The sequence below is a fragment of the Pan troglodytes genome, chromosome 12, assembly GCF_028858775.2.
Source record: "Pan troglodytes isolate AG18354 chromosome 12, NHGRI_mPanTro3-v2.0_pri, whole genome shotgun sequence".
NCBI lineage: Eukaryota > Metazoa > Chordata > Mammalia > Primates > Hominidae > Pan > Pan troglodytes.
The window spans coordinates 94,439,588-94,463,866 of record NC_072410.2 but is presented as its reverse complement, the minus strand read 5'-3'; the positions used below and the strand labels follow the sequence as shown (position 1 = coordinate 94,463,866).

General features: G+C 51.7%; 1 protein-coding gene across 4 annotated transcripts; it reads left to right on the top strand.

Annotated features, from left to right (window-relative positions):
* Nucleotides 1-34: 34 nt before the first annotated feature.
* On the top strand, nucleotides 35-23,967 carry FOSL2 (FOS like 2, AP-1 transcription factor subunit). Of its 4 annotated transcripts, none has more exons than XM_009442218.5 (4): nucleotides 35-1,046; nucleotides 11,407-11,658; nucleotides 16,047-16,154; nucleotides 19,163-23,967. In XM_009442218.5, the coding sequence occupies exons 1-4, from the start codon at nucleotides 945-947 to the stop codon at nucleotides 19,730-19,732; spliced, it is 1,032 nt and encodes a 343-aa protein (XP_009440493.1). In that variant the 5' UTR covers nucleotides 35-944; the 3' UTR covers nucleotides 19,733-23,967. The 4 variants fall into 4 exon arrangements, with proteins under 4 accessions (XP_009440493.1, XP_001160962.1, XP_063645281.1 ...); XM_001160962.6 differs by having other exon boundaries at nucleotides 49-1,046; nucleotides 19,214-23,967; XM_063789211.1 differs by lacking the exon at nucleotides 35-1,046 and adding an exon at nucleotides 1,875-3,012 and having other exon boundaries at nucleotides 19,214-23,967.
* Nucleotides 23,968-24,279: the final 312 nt, after the last annotated feature.

The following is a 24,279-nucleotide window of genomic DNA, read 5'->3' as shown; positions in this document are numbered from 1 at the left end:
AAGGTGGAGTCTGGGGTTGACGTGAGTGAATCCACATGGTACAGGGCTGGAGAATAAAGAGTGTGAGTTGAACTCGTGCCATTGTAGTGACTCATCTCGGGCAGAGCGCTAGGGCTCCGAGCGAACCAGCGAGAGAGCGAACGAGCGGCGCTCGGCGGGGACAGAAAGAGGGAGAGAGAGAGAGAGAGAGGGAGAGGCGCGGCCGGGCGAGGCGGGCCCGTCCGGGAGCGGGCTCCGGGGAAGGGGTGCAGGTCTGGGCGCCGGAGCGGGGAGCGGGGCCGCGTCCCTCTCAGCGCCAGCTCTACTTGAGCCCCACAAGCCGCTGTCCCCCCTGGCGCGCTCGGGGCCGCGGGACGGGCGCACGCCGCCTTCTCCTAGTCAAGTATCCGAACCGCCCCGAAACTCCGGCGGCGAGTCGGCCACGGGAAGTTTATTCTCCGGCTCCTTTTCTAAAAGGAAAAAACAGAAGTTCTCCCAGCGGACAGCTTTTCTTTCCGCCTTTTTGGCCCTGTCTGAAATCGGGGGTCCCCGGGGCTGGCAGGCCAGGCTCGCTGGGCTCCTAATCTTTTTTTTAATTTCCAATTTTTGATTGGGCCGTGGGTCCCCGCTGAGCTCCGGCTGCGCGCGGGGGCGGGAGGGCGCGCGCAGGGGAGGGACCGAGAGACGCGCCGACTTTTTAGAGGGAGGGATCGGGTGGACAACTGGTCCCGCGGCGCTCGCAGAGCCGGAAAGAAGTGCTGTAAGGGACGCTCGGGGGACGCTGTTCCTGAGGTGTCGCCGCCTCCCTGTCCTCGCCCGCCGCGGTGGGGGAGAAACCCAGGAGCGAAGCCCAGAGCCCGCGGCGCGGCCGGCGGACGAACGAGCGCGCAGCAGCCGGTGCGCGGCCGCGGCGAGGGCGGGGGAAGAAAAACACCCTGTTTCCTCTCCGGCCCCCACCGCGGATCATGTACCAGGATTATCCCGGGAACTTTGACACCTCGTCCCGGGGCAGCAGCGGCTCTCCTGCGCACGCCGAGTCCTACTCCAGCGGCGGCGGCGGCCAGCAGGTAGGTGCGGGCCCCGGTGCACCTGGCGGCGCGGGCGGACCCCTGCCCTCTTCTCGCCGCCACTGCCTCTTTTGCTTTCTTTTCTTTTTCTTGGCGAGAAAATACCTACGGGCCACCGTTGTAAGTTCTGGATTTTCGTCCTCCCCTTCCCCCCCACCCCCTTTTAAACTAGGGGATTGGGGAGTGGGCTTGAAGAGACAACATGCCCTTTTCCTCTCACATTATATTTTACCCAGATAAACTCCTGGAATTGTAGGCCCCCTACCAGGAGCCTGTTACCTCCTTCCAAGAACTACTCCCCCTCCCCCGTGTCTGCCCCCCCCCCACCCCTGCCCCGCGTCTTCTCTCTGGGTGGTGGACAGACAAGAAAATCTTTGCACCCACTGGCACCTCTCGACATCCTGGGACCCTATTCCTTCAGGAAAGCCCTCTTTCTCTCCTCCCCGTTCTCCATCAGTCTTAGCTCCTTTCTGAAAGGGGTTGGGGACCCAGAAACATGGTTGGACTCCTTCAAGTAATCTGGAGCGAGGGCGAGGGCTGCCGCTCTGGGAATCAGGTGCGAAGGTCAGGAAGGAAGAAGCCAGCCTTGGTTGGCTCATGCCGCCTGTGTGCCCCCTGCCTGCCTGCCTGCCCCCCCCGCCGACCCGTCTTCTGTAAGGATCACGGACAGGAGGCTGCACTGCCCCCCAGGAACGAAGGAGCACCTTGAGGGTCTGGGGGTACCTGGAGCAAGGAGACCGGCAGAGAGAAGAGGGGGTCGGGTGGGGGAAGAGACATCACGCAGGCTCCTGGGTGGTTCTGGAAGCAGAAAACAACTTGTTTCTAAAGCAGCCGGACTGGTTTGCGCTGGAGGGATTGTGCGTGTGATCTTTGTGTTTATAAATACCAGGAAGGTGCTGTTGGGGGGGGGGGGTGCTGATGGCGTGCCTGCCCTCTGCTGCAGCTCCCCCACCCGCTCTGTCTCGAGAGAGAGCTGGGTTAACGCAGGCCCGATACAACATGAAGCCCACCGTGGTCAGCATCTGTGGAGTCTAGCATAGTTGGCTGCAGCAAGGGATGCTCCATAAGGCGGTGGCCTTGGCCTCTAGAAGGGGCTGGGGTGGGCTTCCAGGGAGGGGTGGACTCAGCTGGAAAGAATTTTGGAACGTGGCTCTCTTTTGGATCTGATGGGGGGTCCCTTGTTCCAAAGTGATTCCCTATACCTGGTGAGTCCCCAAAATGGCTTTTCTGCCTTCCCTCTGCCTCCCATGGTGCTCCTATAAGCACCCACAGTAGAGACAGCCTAGTCTGTTCATTGAGGGTGCAGTCAATGCACCCTTCGTAATGAGCACCAAGGTGATGAGTTTAATATCCGAAAAGTTGTTGATTATGTTTGCTTCCCAGCCCCGCTAGTGGTTTGTGTTGAATGTAAACATCATGAGGGAATAGGTTGAAGTCTGTACCCACTCCCTCCGTCTCCCGTTCAACAAACCCCAAACGCCTGTCTGTCTCCTCCTCCCTGAAATCAGGAAGGGATCTTTTGATTTCTTCTCTGTTCTTTTCCCTAATGTGTCTTTGGATCACAATGTGATTCCCCAATGTGATCATTGGAGTATTACAATCTCACTGCCTGGTTTAGCATAGACCCTGGGGCCTGGAGGGAAGTCAGACCGGACATCAGTGCCCCAACTGAATAATCTGTGTCACTAGGGCTTTGAGCCCAGGATGTGAGCGGAGGCAATTCCCGGTTTTGGAAGAAAATCAGACAGGAAACCAGTGCTAGGAAGAAGGAAGAGAACTCAGTCCAGCAGAGTGTAATAGGGCCTCATTACCGAAGCAAAAAGCAGCTGTTGGCTAATTCCTAGCATGCTGTAACACATGAGTGTTTTGCAATTAGCAATAACCAGTGCACGGGGTTTCGCATAGACGCCTGCCCATTCGGCCCGGCAGTGTGTGAGGCGCCTTTCAAACCGGAGGGATTGGCAAGGTAATGCCACTTGAGACAAGTTTCTTGGCCTGTCCGCTCCTTGGTGTGGTGGTGGTTGGGTGGGGGACGAGGAGGAACTGGTGGATTTTTCTGTCATTGCTCCAACTGTGAACAAAATTGTTCTGTGGTCCTAAGGACTGACCTCAGAGGCTTTTGTTCCTCCACAAGTCTATGCTATGACCTTGCCCGATCTTGGGCTCAAGGTAACTTTACTACATACCAGATAAAACCTGTAATCCCTTTATTTCTCTCAGCTTCCTGTACTGGAAGACTTTCCTGGCAGTTAGTGGATGGGCCTTTCTCTTTTATGGCATCTCAGTGGACCGATCCATATGAGACAGTTCTCTGGTTTTTTCTTTGGGGAAGTGAATTTTATTTTTTTCAGCTCTCTCTTTTGGGGGTCCAATATTCCTGATTAGTTTGTTGCCAGTTCTTCAACCCAGAGCTTTCCCGTCCTCTCTAGCTTCATGAAGCTGGATCTTAATACATGGCCATGAGCTCCAGTGACTTTGGGGGTGGGGGGAGCAGACTAGTCTTTGTTACAGCCTCTGTTCTTATATATGGCAGGAACTTGAGGCATGAAAAATATTTCCTGTTCCAGTTATAGTTTTAATCTCAAAGGTTGGTCATTGGTGATTTTGTTTTGTCAGTAACCGTTGCACACACCTCCCCTTCTTAGATTTTTCTTTTTGCTGTTGTTTTTTCTCTCCTAACTTTCCTAGGAAAACATCTCCCAGATATATGCCCTGCCTGGCTGCTTGACTATTACGGTTTCAGGGCCTGAGCATTACGCAATCCAGCCAGTTACACAAACATAGGTCATTTCATAACTTGTTTTCATCAGCTGGGCCCCCTTTTAATGAAAAAACAAAACAAAAACAAGACCTAGAACTTTTCCAAGGCTGCTATTTGTTTCTCAGATAACTTGTGAAAATAAATCAAGGGCAGTATTTCCTTTTTGGAGTTAAGGAATACCAGACTAGCACTCTTCTTCCTCAACCACCCCTTCCCAAGACACACACACACACACACACACAAACACACACACACACACACACACACACACAAAATTCCCCAGAGTGAACTTTTGCCAACTGTACCAGACTGGGACATTCCTCACATCAAAGAACTTTTACCAGAAATGACTGTGATTCCCAAGCTAGCCTCAATCATACCTCTCTACTGCCCTCTACGGGAAATTTTTAGGAAAACTATCTTGGGAATGTATTTTTCCAGTCCCAGAGAGTGTTAAATTGGTGAGTTTGGAATTCTTAGGATGCTTTTTCTTTTTAATGAGGGACAAATAAATGCCACATATTTAACCGCGGTTAACTAGGAACTGCTTGACTTTGAGTTTCTTTTTTGTTTTCTTCTAAATAAAACCTGGTTAAAAAAGGAGTGCTTTTTCGTTGTGCACAAGTACCCTAGAACTTAAAGTATAATAAAAAAATATAAAAAAAGGAGTGCTTTTTTCTTTTCCTATTTTGATGTCTGTCTATTCATTAGGTTGCCTTCACAGTTTGTTCAAATTCCCAAGGCATGTTTTCCTATGTGCTTATATTAGGAGGGGGCTTGTTCAGTTGGTGGGAATGTGGGAGGCATAGATTAAGGGTCTGGGTGCTTTTTTTTTCCCCCTTGATGTTACAGATGTTGTAGATTAGGATCAAACAAAATGTTATCCCAAGAATTTGTCTGTTCCGCTGATTCTTGATGGTGGAAGTCAGCTTCACTTTTTCATCAAAGGGAATGGGGTGAAATAGCAGTCATGTATTGTCTGAAAGGCATTTGAATTTTCCTATCCAAAACGCTGAGTGCATTTCCACTACCTATTTCTGCTTCTGCCTGTCTTATTATTCAAGGTGAGGGTAAAATTGGGAGACTTGTTTTTTTCTTCTCTATCTTAATACAAACACAGCAGAACTTATTCATCCTTATCACTGTCATCCCCTTCCTTGTTTTTTCCTTGAGGAGACTAAATGCTTATCTGAATGCTGCGGCTATGCTCAGACTCAGAAAGGTTTTGCAGTACCCCCTCTTTTGCAGTTGCTTTCAGCGTATTCTTTTGAAAATCCTCCCTACTAACAAATCTTTGTCCTTTGAAGGGTGAATTTGATATTTGGAAATTACCAAAAGCCTCTTTGGAGCCGAGTCTGACATACAAGTCTGGATGATCAGGCTGAGGCCAAAGTGTAGGGTGTGACCCTGTGTCCTGCAGGCCTCTAGAGTCTACCTGGGAGAGCATGCCCACGACAAAGGACACCAAAGCAGGCACCTTTGCCGTCAATAACTTGGATTTTTTTTCTCATTTGTTAGATAGGAATAAAGATACTGGTTGTGAGAATTAAGGAGACGAACGTTCTGGTCTATTTGTTGAAACAAAGAAAAAAATAGCATCATTACTTTGTGGATATGTCTCATCTATGTTGTATGTGGTGTCTTTTGGTGGCCACAGTATTTCAAAATGACAGCAGCTGCCCTGATTGAGGCAAATATATCTGTTCCAAACCCCATCTGGTAATTCTATCCCTTCTCCACTCCCTGGGCCAGAGAGGGAAGGTATAAGATTTCTCCTGGCCCACCTGGTCTCTCGGCCCTGTCCCGTGGCAGTGAGACTTTCCTAGGCTCACCTTCTGGTGGCTTTAATGGAGGATGAGAGGACGTGTCATTCCCATGGAGTACAGAGCTGCCGGGGAGCTGTGGGGGCTCCAAAGGGGCCCACAGACTAGTGGAGTGAATTCCCCAGTGCTTTGGAGTGGCGCTTCTGGCCAAAAGGGCCCTGGCAGGGAAGCAGCTGGGGAGCCTGGACGAGGGCTAAGGCCTTCTCTTTCTGTTTCTTTCCTTCCCTGCTTCTCTTCCCCCTGGCAGGCAGCCAGGTGGAGGAGGATAGAGTAAGTCTTTCAAGGGAACCCAGGAAAGCGTGGAGGCTGAAGGGAGGCGAGTCACCTAAGACAGCGTTTATAAACTGTAACGCTTCGGGAAATCACAACTTATTAGCAACAGTTTCCATTGTGACATAGTGGTATTTCTTCAGAGAGGAATGAAAGGTCAGAGGTCAAAGTGATGTTCAACGCAGAACCTGTGAAGAATGGTTAAATACCTTATGGAAGGCTTTGGGGAACATCCCAGGTTCAGTAAAAATACAGAGTATTTGCGTTAAACTGGACCTCAGTGGGGATGTGATGGGAGGTATGAGACAGATTGTGCCCTTATCCTTTTCTCTTCTTGGGAGCCAATCTTCTAGGATGTTGGAATTGTCCCTTTTCCATCCTGGGAATCTAAAGAAAGGGTTCGTAAAGGGAAAGAACCCAGTCCCTTCCTAGATACACTCAATCATACCTGCTTGCCTGGCAAGGCAGGTTGCAGAGTCCACAGGGCTTCATGGCTTGAATGCTTGATAACCCAGACAAAAATCTATCTGATGGAGAATCGCCTGGCCAAGGGGCTGGGCCAAGAACCCCAACCCTGACTTCCATCTCACATACCAGTTCTGCCCACTCACGAGTCTCTGGGATAAGCCCTCGGCCCCATCCGGGCCTGTAGGGGCCCAAACCCTAGTTCCAATACCTGTCAGCAAAAAGCCATGGGTTCATAGCTGAAGCCAAGGCTCCAGTATAGAGTCTCAGGAGGCAGTTTTCCCAAATCAGCAACTGTTGTGGAGGGAACTTCTCTGACCTGCTGAGGTTTGGTGGCCCTAGAGGGTCCGTGTTTTCGGCCGTCTTTCTCATTGGCAGTGGAAGGAGCACACGCATCCTTCCTAAGCAGCCCGGTGGCACCCTAGCAACAGGGTACAGCAGGGTGATGGGAGTTTCCATGCCCAAAGACCACAAGGCTTGTAAGGGTTTGAACGTCGGCTCAGGGTCTGGAGGTTCAAGCTGATAAGTGAGAGCCCGTCTCCTCGGCTACCTGGGTTGGAGGAACATCTCAGTTCTGACTTTTTGCCTTCTTATTTCCTCTGTATTCGTTTCCCTCCAACCTGAGCATGGGAGATGAGAATGAACCTCTGGGACAGGGGTTGGCAAACTATGTCCTGAGTATTTTTCTAAATAAAATACAGTGGCACAGTCATGCCTATTTGTTTACATGTTATCTAGGGCTGCTTTCGCACTGCAGTGGCAGAATTGAGGTGCAGCCAAGACCGTATAGCCCACCAAGCCTAAAATATTTGCTGTCTGACCCTTCACAGCAAAAGTTTGCTAAACTCTGCTCCAGGAGGTGGATGGGGACCACTATATCCTTTTATAGGCATTCTTGCCCACCCCGCAGTTGACAGGGTGACACAGTGAAATATTTGGAGGCTTTGCCAGGCTGGAATGCTACATAGGCATCCAGCATCTTCAAAGTGTCCTTGAGGAGGACATGTTGGCTACAGAGCCCCAGGCAGCCGAGTGAGGTTTTGGGTTACCTCTCCCGATCCCATCACTCCCAGCACACTCCTGGCATGCATGCAGCAGGTTTGAAACTGCCCTGTAGCCCCCAGCTGAGCAGCTCTATCTTGGTTTGTGTTTAGTGTTAACTCGTCCATAGAGAACCACGATTTATCTCCAGTGTGACATGTGGCTGATTCTCGGGTCTATTGGCATAGAAGAATGCTAGGCTAACTTCTGGGACCACAAACTCCTAACTTCACCTCTTCTCTCCTACCCCAGTGTCTGAATAACACGTTTCTGAATAACATGCTGGGAGTTGAGACAAGACCCATCTGCCAGATCTAATTGAAACTTTTGTGTGTCTCCCAGAGAAGCTCCTCTTGGAGACAAAAGCCTTCTTTATCAGAGCCCCGGGCCCCTCTGGGGATGGGACATTGTTTTCCTTGCAGTTTAGAGACAGTGTATTATCCAGATGGCTTTGCCTCCTGTCTGAAACAAGGTGTACATGCGTTTCAGAGGCAGTCATTACCTCCTGGCTGGTTTTTATTGCTGTCTTGTTTTGTCTAGACCAAGCCATTGCTGCGAGGAATCTGGCTGATGTATACCGGGGAGCACACACCACGGACCTGCCCTCCAGAGCGGGTGGACTAGAGGGCCTCAGAGGGGCTAATAGGCATCCACTTATTCTGAAGGGGTCTTTGTCCCTCAGCTTTGCTTCAGATTTTCTGCTGGGTTCCCCAAGCCTAAAACGGGAGCACTTTTATTTGTTGGAATGAGGAGTGACTTTCTTAGGTGCTTTCCTAAAAGGAAAGCTGACAGCTTCCCCATGGAGGAGGGGGTCATATCAAACCATTGTGCTGAATGCCTCAGGTGCATTTCAAACCCAGAACCTGGCTTGGGGAGAGAAATGGAATTTAAAAGTTGGGTGCTTCCCAGGAGTGGGAAGCTGGCACTTCTCCCCGGAGCCTCCTGTGCAGAGTACACAGGCACATCTAATGATGATGGTGGTGGTGATGGTGACCTTCCATTGGTTTGGAGTAATGTTTCTCAACCCTGGCTGCACAACAGACTCTCCTTGAGGGTTAAAAAAAAAAAAAAGCTTATCAGATCCCTGCCCCAAACCAATTATTTTAGAGGTCTAATGGCGAGGCTCTGACATTAGTGTGTTTTTTACAAGCTCCTTGGAATATTCTAATGTGTAGCCAGGGTTGAGAACCACTGGCGTGCTTTTATAGCCTGTGATTACAAGTAGCTACTCATTTAATCCTCATGACAGTGCAGTGAGTTTGATGAGTATTCCCCTTTACATCCATGGAATTGAGTCCTTGAGCCCAGGGCAAGGCACTCAGTGGCTAAGCCAGGCCTCAACCCCATGCCTCCTGACCCCGAGTGCAGTGTTGACTCCCCGCCCCTCCCATCCAGCAGCTCAGGAAAAAAATAGCTGTCTGGGACTTGGTGCTTCTACACACACTCAGCCATGCCTGCTGTTCTCACGACTCTGCCTACTCACAGCCCAGCCCCAATTGGCCATTTTTCCTCCTTGAAGATCATTTCCCACTTGGATGCTTTCCTGTTCACTGCACTCTTCCCTCCTTCATATGCACACACCTGCTGCTTTTCAGTCAGCGCCTGATAAAAAGCCCACTTTTCTTTGCCTTCAGAAATGCAACTCAGAATCTATCACCCTGGGCAGCTGTCTTCACGGGATCCCAGAATCCATTGTACTGGGTAACTTTTCTCCAGAATCCTGGAACCCATTGCTCTAGGCAGCTGTCCTCTCGAATCCCAGAATGCATTGCGCTGGGTAACTTTCCTCCAGTATCCCAGAACCCATTGCTCTAGGCAGCTCTCCTCCTGAATCTCAGAATGCATTGCACTGGGTAACTTTCCTCCAGAATCCCAGAAACCATTGTTCTGTGCAACTCTCCTCTTGAATCTCAGAATGCATTGTACTGGGTAACTTTCCTCCAGAATCCCAGAACCCATTGCTCTGTGCAGCTCTCCTCCCGAATCCCAGAATGCATTGTGCTGGGTAACTTTCCTCCAGAATCCCAGAACCCATTGCTCTAGGTGGCTCCCCTCCCAAATCTCAGAATGCATTGCAATGGGTAACTTTCCTCCAGAATCCTAGAACCAATTGCTTTAGGCAGCTCTCCTCCCAAACCCCAGAATCCATTGCACTGGGTAACTTTCCTCCAGAATCCCAGAATCCATTGTGCTGGGCAGCTCTCTTCACTGAAGCCCTTGGCCTGGGCCCCCGAGGTGGCCTGGGAGATGAGGCAGCCGTTCCACCATGCAGACTAGGGTCAGGCAGATAGCAGGGAATTGAGCAAGAAGGGGTCCCCAGCTCTGTCAGCTGTAGTGAGGTATTCTATGTGTTATTTACACAGCAGGAACCCTGATGTTGTGACAAGGCAAAGACAATGGTGGTGCCAGCTTCCATTGCTGCGAATGCTTCTATCCTAGTTGGTCTGATTGGACCAGCATAGGGAGGGTTCTACAGCATCCATGCTAATGATAGTGGGGTTCCATTCGGGGCCAGACAGACCTGTGGTACCTTCTTTGTGAGAGGGGAGGTCTACAGGGGATGACCTGACACTCTGTCTGAGGGCAGTGGGGGTGGATAACCAGCACTTAGGGCTGGATTTTGAGGAAGAAAGAAGCAATGGAAAAGGAGCTTGTATACCACTGTGTTCAGGGGCTCTGGCCTCTTTGTCAGGCTGGACTGGGTTTGAATCCTGACCCCGCTGCTTATTAGCAATGTGGCCTTGGATAAGTTACTTAATCTCACTAAGCCTAAATTTCTGTCCCTAAAATGGAGCTAATGGTCGTTCTTCACTCAGAGGGAGAATTAGTGAGATAATCTAGTTAAGACATGGTGTCTGACATTTAGTAAGTGCCCAGGAAGTGTTGTTAGCTATTGTCATCATCTCACCCAGTTTTTAAGTGGGGAAGAAACTACTTGGAGAAGCTTTATGTGGACACAGGAGTCATCTGAAGATGAAGGTTCACCTGGGTTCCATTAGGGGGACTTGCCTCTGAAGAGCTGGAAGTAGGGGGCTCTTCTCTCCTTCCCGCTTCTTGCAGTTTCCAGTAGCTGCCTTGGAGAAAGGTCAAGACCAGCTGCTAAGGAGCACAGCCCATTTTAGTTTCTATACTCTGTCATCATCTTATATTTTAAATAGAATGCTTCCTGCAGCATGTTCCAGAGAGCTCTGCAACGTGGTCTGGGCATAAATTAAGAAGCAGGGAGAAAACTGCACTAGCAGCACCAGAGTTTCCCACAGAAACATCTGTGAACATAGATCAATGCCTATGTAGCTGGGTAGAGAGACACACTCAGCCAGTCTGCCCCAAGCAAGATGCTGATGATGGGAAGGGAGGAGGGACAAGGACAGCAAGGGATGTCTGGCTGCAAATGCCGCTACTTGTTAGTCTCATGGGTTAGAGGACATCTTTTCACGGACCTGGCTGTGCCCTGATGGAGTCATAGCTCTGTCCTGAACCTCTTTGGAAAGTGACAAAGGCAGACACAGTATGCTCCCTTGGTGATCTTTGTTGGTCCAAGGCTACTGGTGTGCAAATCCCTTCAAGGTGTCCTGAGCTGGTACCCTGAGAAACAGTTGGCAGGCGACTCAGAGGCTTAAAAACCCAGGTGCCACATCCTGCAGATGTGTATCCTGGAGAGCTGCCAAGAGGGCCTGCCGAGTGTGAGTGCTGGGGACCACGTCTATCTTGGAAGTCATTTGGAATAGGACAGTATCCTCACTGAGCCACCTGGGGATGGAGTTCTCAGGACCCCAGTCAGGGAGCAGATCCGACGTGAAGCCCCAGGCATAATTAAGATTCCCCCCTTGATTCCTGGATGCGCAGGACTTGTCTAGGCCCACCTGGGGTCCTGACCTTGCCCTTCAAACACTGACCCTGCTCTGTGCTGGTTTTTGCCTCAGCTCTGTTCAATTATTATTAACTATCCTGTTCAGCTTAGTATTTATTGGCTCATTTGTATTTTTTTTCCTCATTTCAGAAATTCCGGGTAGATATGCCTGGCTCAGGCAGTGCATTCATCCCCACCATCAACGCCATCACGACCAGCCAGGACCTGCAGTGGATGGTGCAGCCCACAGTGATCACCTCCATGTCCAACCCGTACCCTCGCTCGCACCCCTACAGCCCCCTGCCGGGCCTGGCCTCTGTCCCTGGACACATGGCCCTCCCAAGACCTGGCGTGATCAAGACCATTGGCACCACCGTGGGCCGCAGGAGGAGAGATGAGCAGGTACAGCTCAGACCAGTGGGAAGGAGCCACGTCAGTGGCTTTCAGAGCCCCAGAAACACAGAACGGGTTTCTGCAGACTGGGAGGGTTAATGTTCTGAGAGCAGGGGAGACAAGGGAGCTAGGGGTCGAAGAGCACGTCATCCCCCTTACTGGAGGCCGAGCTGGAGAGCCAAGACTCAGGCTGGCTCTGTCATCTCGCTTATGTCCCTTAGAATCTCTGAGTCTCACTTTCCTCAGCCACAAAATGGGGATCATGGTCCCTGCAAGCCAGGACTTGGCTACAGATGGGAAGGACCATTACGACCTGCCCACAGCAGGATCCTTCTCTGATCCTTGGCAAAAGGGCCATGGGACAAGCAGCCAATGAACCCTGGCTGTGAGCTTTTTAGGATTATCCCTTAGCTGTCTCCCAGGGTCTAGTGCAGGCCAGGCACCCAGCAGACCTACGGGGTCAAGCTCTGGGTCGGTACTGCCCACGACTTCCCATTCCTCCTCAGTGTTCTAGGCCTCCAACTCGGAGCAGGAGCCCATTTCAAGGGCCTGGAATGCATGTTCCAGAGGTGCAGTAACTCTGGGGCCTTAGGAGTCTGTTCAGTGGCATGGACAGGAGGATGAGGCAGGGGAGGCCAGACATCAGCCCTTTTCTCTTCAAGGGGCTCAGCTTTGAGAAAGAATTAACCTGGCTGGGGAGGGAAGCCAGAAAATGGGGAAGGGGGGCTCTGCTATTTAGGCAGCACCTACCTAGTACTCAAGAGGCTCATTGCCTGGATCAGCAGTAAGCCAGGGCAGTGCCAAGTTCCCTGGTCTTGGAAAGGGAAATCAGAATCATGCATAATTCCAGAAAGAATGGGATAAAGCCTCAGAGAGCCCCATCTCTCCCCCATGTCAGATGATACAAGCAAGGGCCAGACATACCTGTGTGTGGCCACTCGGCCAGTGAGTGGGGAAGTCTGGGCTAGATCCCAGTTCCCTGGACCCCCTATGCAGTATTCTTTCTCCAAGGCTATGCCACCCTGAGCCCAGGGAAGGGAAAAATACTTTAGCAGTGGAATCCCTTTTTCAAATGAATTGTTATCCTGGGAAACTATTCCAGTGACAGCCTTGGAACCCTTCTTCATTTCAACCACTGTCCATCTTCACCCTGTGATCCCCAGGGCCACAATGTTCCAATATACGGACCTTTCAAACATGGTTCCCGGTGGATCAGGGTAGATCCAGACCCCAGGATACTTGGAATTACAGGGATCACCACACCAAGAAACTGGAAGCTTTCTCAGGAGCTCTGCTCCTGCGAGGACAAAGCTGGGTCTTGTATCCACTACTTGTTGGTTTGTTCTGTTAATGGCAGAACCACGGTGCAGAGCCACTTGGGGAGGTGTGTCTGCTAGACACTGTAATGGATTCACAGCTGCATGTTGGGCCTCTGCTGCTGGAGCAAGTGGCCAGTATCCTCCTCACAGTTGCTTTCTATAATTGCAGTTGTAAATATTGCAGTAGCCATGCTTGTAAGGACCTTTATAAATAGGCTTCCTTCATGGAATCCAAGGTGCAAAGCCTTATACTCACTGATGAGCTGGACTCTTCTGGGATATAAGTGATCCTGAGTGAGAGCCAGGCTTGCCAGGTACTCTCTGGGGCTAGCAGGACCACAAAGCCTGAGGATGTGCTGAATGCTCTCCATTCTCTCTTTTTTTTTTCTTTTTGAGATGGAGTCCTGCTCTATCGCTCAGGCTAGAGTGCAGTGGCATGATCTCGGCTCACTACAACCTCCTCCACCTCCCCAGTTCAAGCAATTCTCCTGCCTCAGCCTCCTGAGTAGCTGGGATTACAGGCATGCACCACCATGCCTGGCTAATTTTTTTTGTACTTTTAGTAGAGATGGAATTTTGCCATGTTGGCTAGGCTGGTCTCGAACTCCTGACCTCAGGTGATCCGCCCGCCTCAGCTTCTCAAAGTGTTGGGATTACAGGCGTGAGCCACCACTCCCGACCACGCTCTCCATTCTCTTCTGGGCCTACCTCACACCAAATTTAGAAATTTGTATCCAGAGGGACTTTGGAGACCATCTTTTCTCATTCTCCCTTTATACCCATTTTATAGACAAGGAAATGGAGACCCAGAAAGGTGAAGGGCCCTGTTAGAGTCTCACAGTGAATTAGTAGCAGAGCCAGCACTGGAACCCACTTCTCCTGACCTTTGGCCCTGTGGTTTTCCCACCACACCACCTAGGCGTGCCTCATACAATCTGTCTGGAGAGTTTCCTTCCTTTTTTGAGAGGGAGGGAGAGAACAAGGAGCATTTCATCCCACATCAGTTGGGAATTCACACATCTCCCAGCAGCTTTAAGGAAGCCTGGGCAGTGGCAGCCTAGAACTTTGGCTGTTCAGGTTCCCAGCCCTCAGGGCTTTGCTCTGAAGCTTACTCCGGCCGTCCCCAGCCTCCCCCAGCCTCCCTGCTAGGGAGGAGCCTGCCTCCGGAGCCGGCCTGGTGCCTCATAGGCCTCCTCTTGGGAGGTTCCCTCTGTGCCCTGTGGCGGCGACTCTGAGGAGGTGGGGAGGGGAGGGTGTGTGTGGCTTGTGGGTGGGTACATGGTGCTGCTGACACACTCAAGCTGGAACCATGTTGATCTCACCGCCCCTGAACACTTCCTATGTCGACAGCTCCCACAAGTTGCCCCACACCTCACCAGTCACGGGAGAGACTTTTAGGTCAGTCAGGAGGCCAAAAGTTGTCCAGAAGCAGCCAAGGGGGAAGGAGGGCTTGAACTGGGTCAAGGCCAGCCTCCTTCTTTTCTGCCCCTCATTAGCGAGGGATCTAGGGGGCTTCCTGGGCCTTAAGGGGAGCCCCGGTGGCCCTTTCAGTGGTGAGCCCTAAACCCAGGCCTGCAGCAGGGCCATAAGGCTTTCTTGGCAATTCTGCTGGGCTCAAGACAAGACAGGTTTAGGAGCAGGAAGTATCCAGGGCCTTGGCCAAATGGCCTCATGACCTCAGCCGGGCTGTGGACTCCCCTCTGTGTGACAGGCATGGGATTGTCCTCTCTGGTGCTGTGATGATTGTCCTCTCTTTGCTGTTCAAAGCATCACAGCAACAGACCTCCAGGGCTAAAGGGAGCATTGTGGGACTCTGACTTGGACCCAACCAGGACAGTGGCTCTTTCCTTCATGGGGTGACCTGAAATCCAGGCAGTATCCCTCCTTGGGGTAGCTTCTCCCTGCTCCTCCAAAAGTAGCTTTGATTTTGCCCCCAGGTGTCCTGTGAGAGCTGACCCAGGTCTTATTCCCCTTGAGATCTTCTAAGCTCCTAGTGTAGCACCAGGCACTTAGTAGGTGTGCAGTCAATGTTTGATAACTGAATGGGTGGGCTTTCCCTTTGTGTTGCTTTCTGCTTTGGCCCACAGCCGTCTCCTTGTGTCACCTCTGCCTGAGAGAGGCATTGGGGTCACAGCTCTGCAGGGCTCTGTGGAACCAGAGCATTTGCCCTGCTCAGTAGAGCAGAGTTCATGCTTTCTGGTATGAGTGACAGATTCCTAACTGTGTCACTGGAAGAAGCTAGATCCTAAGCTCTTTGCAGGGGAATCTTCCTTTGTTTGGTTCGCAGATAAATCCCAAGCCCCTAGAACTTCATCTTGCACATGGAACCAGGTGCTCACTTGTTGAGTGGACAGATATGGTGGGCAGCAGGATTTTACCTGCTGGGGGCTCCTCTTCCTTTTGCATGTCCTGTCCAACTTAGCACTGTACCAGGCATGTGGGGGAGTACCTGGGGTTGAACCGTGAGCAGCTGGCACCCTGGGATTGGCAGAGGAAATCGGGAGTGGAGTGGCACTCTTGGCCCTCCCATCAGCAACATAACATTCCCCCCTGGGTGGTTCTTAACCTGTGTGGGGACTCCAGGCCCAGCTACTTAACAAAATGGGGATAATGAGGCTTGCAGAGCAGGCAGAGTGATGGGAGGAGTAATTAGCCAGGGTTTGGAAGAAGCTGCTTAAGTGGGTGGGGCCACACCTGGCTGGCAGGAGGGGACTCTTGGAGAAGCATTCCCAGCTCCTCCTCTCTGGCCTGAGCACTGAATCAGGGCTGATGTGATAGGTGCTGCCATCATGCCTGGGCCAGTGAATCTCTGACCCATTGCTGTCCTGTTTAAACATGGACTTTAAACTTGGACATCACCTTCTGGGGCAGATTCAGCTCAAAAGAGCCCTCCCAGGCAGCCAGACATCAGGGATCCACATGTTCTGGGGCCTCTGAGTCCAGCCATGCTCCTCTTGCCCTTCCTCCTCCTTTCTCCATTTCCAGAAGGGCTTCTTGCCTTACTTAAAATACAGTTTTAAAAAAGTACTGTGAACCATTGTCTCTGTTCTAATCATGATCCTTGGCTTTGGCCTCTAGCTGTCTCCTGAAGAGGAGGAGAAGCGTCGCATCCGGCGGGAGAGGAACAAGCTGGCTGCAGCCAAGTGCCGGAACCGACGCCGGGAGCTGACAGAGAAGCTGCAGGCGGTGAGGAACTCTGCGTAGGGTGGGAGCACCTCTGGGTGGGCTGGAGTGAGAGCCCCAGGGGTCCTGATCCTCTCTCCCACAGCTGTCTCCTTACCCACAAGTGCCCTACAGATGAGTCAGTGGAGATAGAGCTTTCCTTCCTTTGGACACATGGGTCAGCATTGTGTTGATTGAAAAGAGAGAGAGAGAGGGAGGTGGCGTTTAGCACCAGCCAGGGCCCAGAGGGAAGAAATGAACAACCTTCTGTGGGGGTGCTAGCCACAGTTTTTACGCAGCACCTGAGTGTTCTCTGCTCACAGAACTGTGGGGGCTCCTGGGTGAGGGATGATGGAGGGTGGGAGCCAGGGCAGGCCCAGACCTGCCCCATCCAGGGCTGCTTCCCAAGGTTCCAGCCACTCCCATGCCTGCCGCCATCAGGAGTGGCCCAGCCTGGCCTAAGCACTCTGGGTTGGGCCAGGGAGAAGTCTTGATGGAGATAGGTCACGTGGCAGCCGGGTTGTATTTCCTTGGGGTTTTCTCATTTCCTTTATGGGCAGGCGGGTTCCCCACCTCTATCATGAACTCAGAGCTGTGGCCATGGTACCGCATGCTGCTCTTGTGAGTCACTCTCCCGTGCCGCCTAATTGCCCAGACCTGGGGACCCGCAGCCCTGCCCTTCCCTCTGTTAAGCTTGACCTGACCAACGTCACGTAACTCCCTTCAGAGCCTGGCCCTGCAGGAAGGGCCATGTGCTGTGTGGAGGAAGCCCCGAGCCAGGGTTGACTCTCCCCAGTGGAATGCTTTCAGAGTGAGGAGATAAGAGAGACTCTGTCAGTGGTCCTCACAGTGACTGCCCAGGATGGGGCTTTGGAAAACATCCCCTCACACTTTTTTGTTATTATAATTTTTTTGAGATGGAGTTTTGCTCTTGTCGCCCAGGCTGGAGTGCAGTGGAACGATCTCAGCTCACTGCAACCTCTGCCTCTTGGGTTCAAGCCATTCTCCTGCCTCAGCCTCCCAACTAGCGGGGATTACAGGTGCCTGCCACCATGCCCGGCTAATTTTTGTATTTTTAGTAGAGACAGGGTTTCACCATGTTGGCTAGGCTGGTCTCGAACTCCTGACCTCGGGAGGCCTGCCTTGGCCTCCCAGAGTGCTGGGATTACAGGCGTGAGCCACCGCGCCTGGCCCATCCCCTCACTTGAGTTAATGTTTCCAGGTACTATCCACCCGCTTAGGCTTGTCTTTCTCTGTCCTGCAGCCCTCACTCTGGGGTGTTGAATGAATTGAATTGCGTGAATTCTGTGATGCCCGTAGTAATGTCCCTCGGAGGTGTTAGAGCCGGGGAGGATGAGTGGGAATTCTTCATTCCCAGGTGAGGCAGATCCACAATCCGCTTCCTCAGCGGGCCCTCCCACCACTAACCTTTCTCTGATTGGCACTTCAAGGAGCTGTGCCCCATGTGGCGCTCCTCACCACCCGCCTCAGAATAGCCCTGCCCCCTGAGGCTCCTCTACTTTCCTTCCCTCCTCCCAGAGGCCTCACACCCTACTCCCCTGCCTCCCCCACCTCCCCCGCCCTCTGACCCAGCCACCCAGGCCCCTGAGCCACATCCTCCACAGGAAGCCTCTCAGAAGCTCATGACGTTCGTCAGACCCTTGAGACAGACGGAAACTGTTTTTCACTCCGGAATATGCTGTCCTCTGCTGAACGAAGCCCTTGCCCGTATGTCCTCACTGATGAACAGGAATCCATGTTAGGGAAAACGTGGGGAGGAGGCTGGTGACACACACCTCTTCCCCTCCCACAGCGGCTCCTCCACGTGCACTTGCTCGCTTCTGCTTCTCTGGCTGGGGATGAAAGAAGGGGGCTGAGGTCCTCGCGGGGTGACCCTGGCATCCTCACACGCCCTCTCGGGCTGTCACGTTACTTCTGTGTCAAGCGTGGTGGCTGAACCAAATGTTCTCTGAGGGTTCTGGGAGTCCTGAAATATGTGCTTAAGAAATTGGAGCAAAAGGCCAGGCGCCGTGGCTCATGCCTGTAATCCCAGCACTTTGGGAGGCCGAGGCGGGTGGATCACCTGAGGTCAGAAGTTCAAGACCAGCCTGGTCGATGTGGTGAAACCCCATCTCTATGAAAAATACAAAATTAACCGGGTGTGGTGGCAGGTGCCTGTAGTCTCAGCTACTCGGGAGGCTGAGACTGGAGAATAGCTTGAACCCGGGAGGCAGAGGCTGCAGTGAGCCAAGATCATGCCACTGCACTCCAGCCTGGGTAAGACAGAGCGAGACTCTGTCTCAAAAAAAAAAAAAAAAAAAGAAATTGGAGTGAAAAAAGGGAGGAGGAGAGGCTGTGATAATCCCACAGGGATTTGCTGAGCACTTCTGAGAAGCCAGGCACTGTTCTAGGTGCTAGGGATACAGGAGTGTGCATGACAAAGTCTCCACTCTCTAGCAGCCTAGGGCTTAGCGTTTATCCATCCACAGGTGGGCTGGCATGGGGTTGGGGAGTAAGAGAAGGAGAGAGGTGGGTAGAGCTGTGTTCCGTGCCCCCTTCTCCATGCAGATCTCTGCAGTACTCACCCCTCAGGGGTACCGAGGGGGCAGTCCTGGCACCAAGGCCATAGAACATAGACCCTGGAGTCAGATACATTGGGAATCAAATCTGGGCTACCCCACCTGCTAGCTCGGTGACTTTGGAAAATTAACAGAACCCCTCTGAACCTCAGTTTCCTCATCTGCAAAATGGGGCGATGATAACATCTGCTTCCAAAAAACTCCTGGAAGATTGAATGAGATCATCTCTGAAATGCTTAACACCGTGCCCTGCACAAAGTAGGTGCTGGGTTATGGCAGCTGCAGTTGTTGTCTTACCCCCTCTCCAAGCTGACTTTCCTTCTTTGGAAATGAAAGGAATCTTGAGCCTCCAGGTGACTGAGAGACTCAGACCAGCGGGGTCTGTGGTTAGGTGTGTGAGCCTCTGCTCTCACAGTGTCTGAGAACATTACTGGTTTTCTCTTTCCTGCCTAGATTGGTCCCTGGCAGGTTGCTGTCCCTCACATCCCTCTCTTTCCGTGGCAGGAGACAGAGGAGCTGGAGGAGGAGAAGTCAGGCCTGCAGAAGGAGATTGCTGAGCTGCAGAAGGAGAAGGAGAAGCTGGAGTTCATGTTGGTGGCTCACGGCCCAGTGTGCAAGATTAGCCCCGAGGAGCGCCGATCGCCCCCAGCCCCTGGGCTACAGCCCATGCGCAGTGGGGGTGGCTCGGTGGGCGCTGTAGTGGTGAAACAGGAGCCCCTGGAAGAGGACAGCCCCTCGTCCTCGTCGGCGGGGCTGGACAAGGCCCAGCGCTCTGTCATCAAGCCCATCAGCATTGCTGGGGGCTTCTACGGCGAGGAGCCCCTGCACACCCCCATCGTGGTGACCTCCACACCTGCTGTCACTCCGGGCACCTCGAACCTCGTCTTCACCTATCCTAGCGTCCTGGAGCAGGAGTCGCCCGCATCTCCCTCCGAATCCTGCTCCAAGGCTCACCGCAGAAGCAGTAGCAGCGGGGACCAATCATCAGACTCCTTGAACTCCCCCACTCTGCTGGCTCTGTAACCCAGTGCACCTCCCTCCCCAGCTCCGGAGGGGGTCCTCCTCGCTCCTCCTTCCCAGGGACCAGCACCTTCAAGCGCTCCAGGGCCGTGAGGGCAAGAGGGGGACCTGCCAGGGAGCTTCCTGGCTCTGGGGGACCCAGGTGGGACTTAGCAGTGAGTATTGGAAGACTTGGGTTGATCTCTTAGAAGCCATGGGACCTCCTCCCTCATTCATCTTGCAAGCAAATCCCATTTCTTGAAAAGCCTTGGAGAACTCGGTTTCGTAGACTTGGACATCTCTCTGGCTTCTGAAGAGCCTGAAGCTGGCCTGGACCATTCCTGTCCCTTTGTTACCCTACTGTCTCTGGAGTGATGGTGTCCTTCCCTGCCCCACCACGCATGCTCAGTGCCTTTTGGTTTTACCTTCCCTCGACTTGACCCTTCCCTCCCCCAGTGTCAGTTTCACTCCCTCTTGGTTTTTATCAAATTTGCCATGACATTTCATCTGGGTGGTCTGAATATTAAAGCTCTTCATTTCTGGAGATGGGGCAGCAGGTGACTCTTCTGCTGGGGCTGACTTGTCCAGAAGGGGACAAAGTGCAATACAGAGCCTTCCCTACCCTGACGCCTCCCAGTCATCATCTCCAGAACTCCCAGCGGGGCTCCCTGAGCTCTCAAGGAGATGCTGCCATCACTGGGAGGCTCAGAGGACCCTTCCTGCCCACCTTCGGAGACGGCTTCTGGAGGAACGGCTTGGCCAGAAGACAGGGTGTGAGTGAGACAGTGGGGCACAGGTTGGGTTTGCCAAACGCCTAATTACCAGGCCAGGAATCATGCCAACAAAGCCACACGGGTGTCCTAGCCAGCTTCCCTTCACCTGGTGTCTTGAGTAGGGCATCTCCTGTAATTACTGCCTTGCCATTCTGCCCCTGGACCCTTCTCTCCGGACCAGGGAGGCATCCCTCCCTAGGAGCCACACATTATACTCCAAGTCCCTGCCGGGCTCCGCCTTTCCCCCACCCTGGCTCTCAGGGTGACGCCACCCACAGAGATTTAATGAGCGTGGGCCTGGACCTTCCCCAGATGCTGCCAGGCAGCCCCTCCCCAAGCCTCAAAGAAGCATTTGCCGAGGATGGAGAGGCAGGGGAGGGAGGCGGGAGGCCGTCACTGGAGTGGCGTCTGCAGCAGCTGCTGCCCCAGCACCCGCTCAGCCTGTCCTGGCTGCTCACCTCCCCGCAGGGCACCGGGCCTTTCCTGCCCTCTGTGGTCATCTGCCACCTGCTGGATCAAGTGCTTTCTGTTTTACACTCCCCTGTCCCCACCCCAGTGCGCTCTTCTGGCCCAGGCAGCAAGCAAGCTGTGAGCAGCTGGCCTGAGCTGTCGCTGTGGCTTGTGGCTCATGCGCCATTCCTGGTTGTCTGTTGAATCTTTCTGGCTGCTGGAATTGGAGATAGGATGTTTTGCTTCCCACTGCAGGAGAGCTGCCCCCTTTCACGGGGTTGGGGAAGGGTCCCCCTGACCTCCAGCAGGAGCACAGCTCAGCAGGGTCCCTGATGCCCACCCCTCTGAGCCTTTTCTCCCCAGGGTATGGCTCCTGCTGAGTTTCTTGTCCGGCAGGGCCTTGACAGGAATCCAGGGAGTAGCTCCTGGCCAGAACCAGCCTCTGCGGGGCTTGTGCTCTGCAAAGACTCTGCTGCTGGGGATTCAGCTCTAGAGGTCACAGTATCCTCGTTTGAAAGATCAATTAAGATCCCCCGTGGAGAAAGCAGTGACACATTCACACAGCTGTTCCCTCGCATGTTATTTCATGAACATGACCTGTTTTCGTGCACTAGACACACAGAGTGGAACAGCCGTATGCTTAAAGTACATGGGCCAGTGGGACTGGAAGTGACCTGTACAAGTGATGCAGAAAGGAGGGTTTCAAAGAAAAAGGATTTTGTTTAAAATACTTTAAAAATGTTATTTCCTGCATCCCTTGGCTGTGATGCCCCTCTCCCGGTTTCCCAGGGGCTCTGGGAGGGACCCTTCTAAGAAGATTGGGCAGTTGGGTTTCTGGCTTGAGATGAATCCCAGCAGCAGAGTGAGCCAGGAGTAGCAGGAGATGGGCAAAGAAAACTGGGGTGCACTCAGCTCTCACAGGGGTAATCATCTCAAGTGGTATTTGTAGCCAAGTAGGAGCTATTTTCTTTTTTGTGCATATAGATATTTCTTAAATGAAGCTGCTTTCTTGTCTTTTATTTCTAAAAGCCCCCTTATACCCCATTTTGTGCAGCAAAGATCCCCGTGCAGGTCACAGCCTGATTTGTGGCCAGGCTGGACAAATTCCTGAGGCACAACTTGGCTTCAGTTCAGATTTCAAGCTGTGTTGGTGTTGGGACCAGCAGAAGGCAAACGTCCAGCCAACACACAGGACTGTAAGAGGACTCTGAGCTACGTTCCCTGTGAAGACCCCCAGGCTTTGTCATAGGAGGTCGTTCAGCTTCCCCAAAGTCAGAGGTGATTTGATTTGGGGAAGACTGAATATTCACACCTAAGTCGTGAGCATATCCTGAGTTTTACTTCCTTATGGCTTGCCCTCCAAGTTCTCTCTCATACACACACACACCCTTGCTCCAGAATCACCAGACACCTCCATGGCTCCAGCTATGGGAACAGCTGCATTGGGGCTGCCTTTCTGTTTGGCTTAGGAACTTCTGTGCTTCTCGTGGCTCCACTTGCAAGGCAGCTCGGAGGTGTGGACTCCGATTGGGTTGCAGGCAGCTCTGGGACGGCACAGGGCGGGCGCTCTGATCAGCTCGTGTAAAACACACCGTCTTCTTGGCCTCCTGGCCGGTCTTTCTGCGAATAGTCCTCTCCCTGGCCAGTTGAATGGGGGAAGCTGCTGGCACAGGAAGGAGAGGAGATCCCAGCTGAGGCTTAGGAAATTGCTGGAGCCGGCTCCAAGCAGAGAATTCACTGGGGAGGTTTTCAGAGTCAAACATCATTCTGCCTGTGTTGGGGGCCAGGTGTGTCACACAAGCATCTCAAAGTCAAAAGCCGTCTGGGGCTGCTGCTTCTCTTTCTCAGGCTTTGGGGAAAGGAATCTCCCTCTCCTCTCCCTTGATTCCAAGTGTGGTTGAATTGTCTGGAGCACTGGGACTTTTTTTCTCTTTTCCTTGATGGACCAACAGTGCAAATGCAATCTCGCCATTTAACTTTCAGGTCGATTTCCTTTCCTGATCAGACATCTTTGTGCCCCCTTTAGGAAGGAAAAGAATACACCTACTATGTGCCAGGCACTGTGTTAGGCGCTTTTATATAGATCCTCCTTAGGATGAGACTAAGGGATGAGGACATCTCTTTATAAAAGGCCCCTAAGTAACGGATAAACAGAAACGCTTAGAGGTGAGAAGGTCTGTCTTCAAGATCCAAGGTAAGATTGCCTTCAGTCTGATGTTTGTTCTCAAGGACTTATCCCCTACAATATTCTCCCACTCCATACTTCTCCTTCTACCCCACCATGTGCTCCCGTGCACTCCTCAGATGGTCAGAGGGGTAACCCAAGTCCTTACAGAATTTGGGGACCAATAGAATATGTGATGTGTGAATTTTCTTTAAAAAACTTAAGGAGTCTTTGCTACCTTCTGCTTGTTGAGTTGTTTTGGCATTCATAAAAAAAAGCCAGCATCTCACTATTTATTGACAGGTTGGGCTGTGTGTGTGCGCATGTGTGTATACATTTCCAGGCGTGCCTGTGTCCTATAGCTTTTTAAAAGGAAACCCAGTCATCCCACTATGAATCTGGCATCTTCTTATGCTTCTAGTGTTTTGGCCATACATCAACCAAGGGGTTTAATTTATCCAATGCTTGACGACATGTTCAGGAGGGGCTGGATCAAATTTTGAGAGGGTTATGGGAAAGGGAGGGGGAGAAGAAATTGACATTTATTTTATTATTTATTTTAAATGTTTACATCTTCTTTATGTTGTATCAAGCCTGAATAGAAACTGATAGCATTAAAATACTCCGTTCCTCTCTCTCTTCTCGCTTCCTTTTTTTTTTTTTAATTTAGGATAACACATTTTTGTTTCTAAAGTGATTTGTGATTTGTGCTGTATAAACTGTATAAAAGGTTCTGTTTTTAAAGGTGGATTTTCATTCCTCTGGGGACAGTGGTCGCCAAGACATCTACATTGTAAGAGAACACAGTGGAAGATCCTGTCCTGATTCTCAAAAATTATTTTCTCTGTATGATTAAAAGTTTATTCCATTTATTTTAGTTTGTGTTTACTTGATTTTGAGGAAGAAAATATTTGACTTTGTGTAAAGAGTAGGGTATCAGGGTGTCTTTTCTGCCGTGGGAGATGTGTATATATATAGTATTTTGGTGTATAGTAGAAAATAAGCTTTGTGCATCTGTATTTGAGATATGTTAATGATGTGGAGTAAAGTCAGCTGTAAGACTCTGGAGGCAAACAAGTTGTATATGGTTCATATGGCTCTATGGGGAATTTAATTACCTTTCTGGGCACTTTTTTTTTTTTTTTTTAAGTAATGGTGAAATGGTCCCATTGGAGAGTCTCCTA

What these genes read in the sequence shown, in the direction of transcription:
- FOSL2 (XM_009442218.5), top strand. Translation starts at nt 945, where the DNA reads ATGTACCAGGATTATCCCGGGAACTTTGACACCTCGTCCCGGGGCAGC. An exon ending in GCAGGAGGAGAGATGAGCAG is followed by an intron (nt 11,659 to 16,046) that starts GTACAGCTCAGA and finishes TTTGGCCTCTAG; the next exon opens with CTGTCTCCTGAAGAGGAGGA. An exon ending in TGACAGAGAAGCTGCAGGCG is followed by an intron (nt 16,155 to 19,162) that starts GTGAGGAACTCT and finishes TTTCCTGCCTAG; the next exon opens with ATTGGTCCCTGGCAGGTTGC.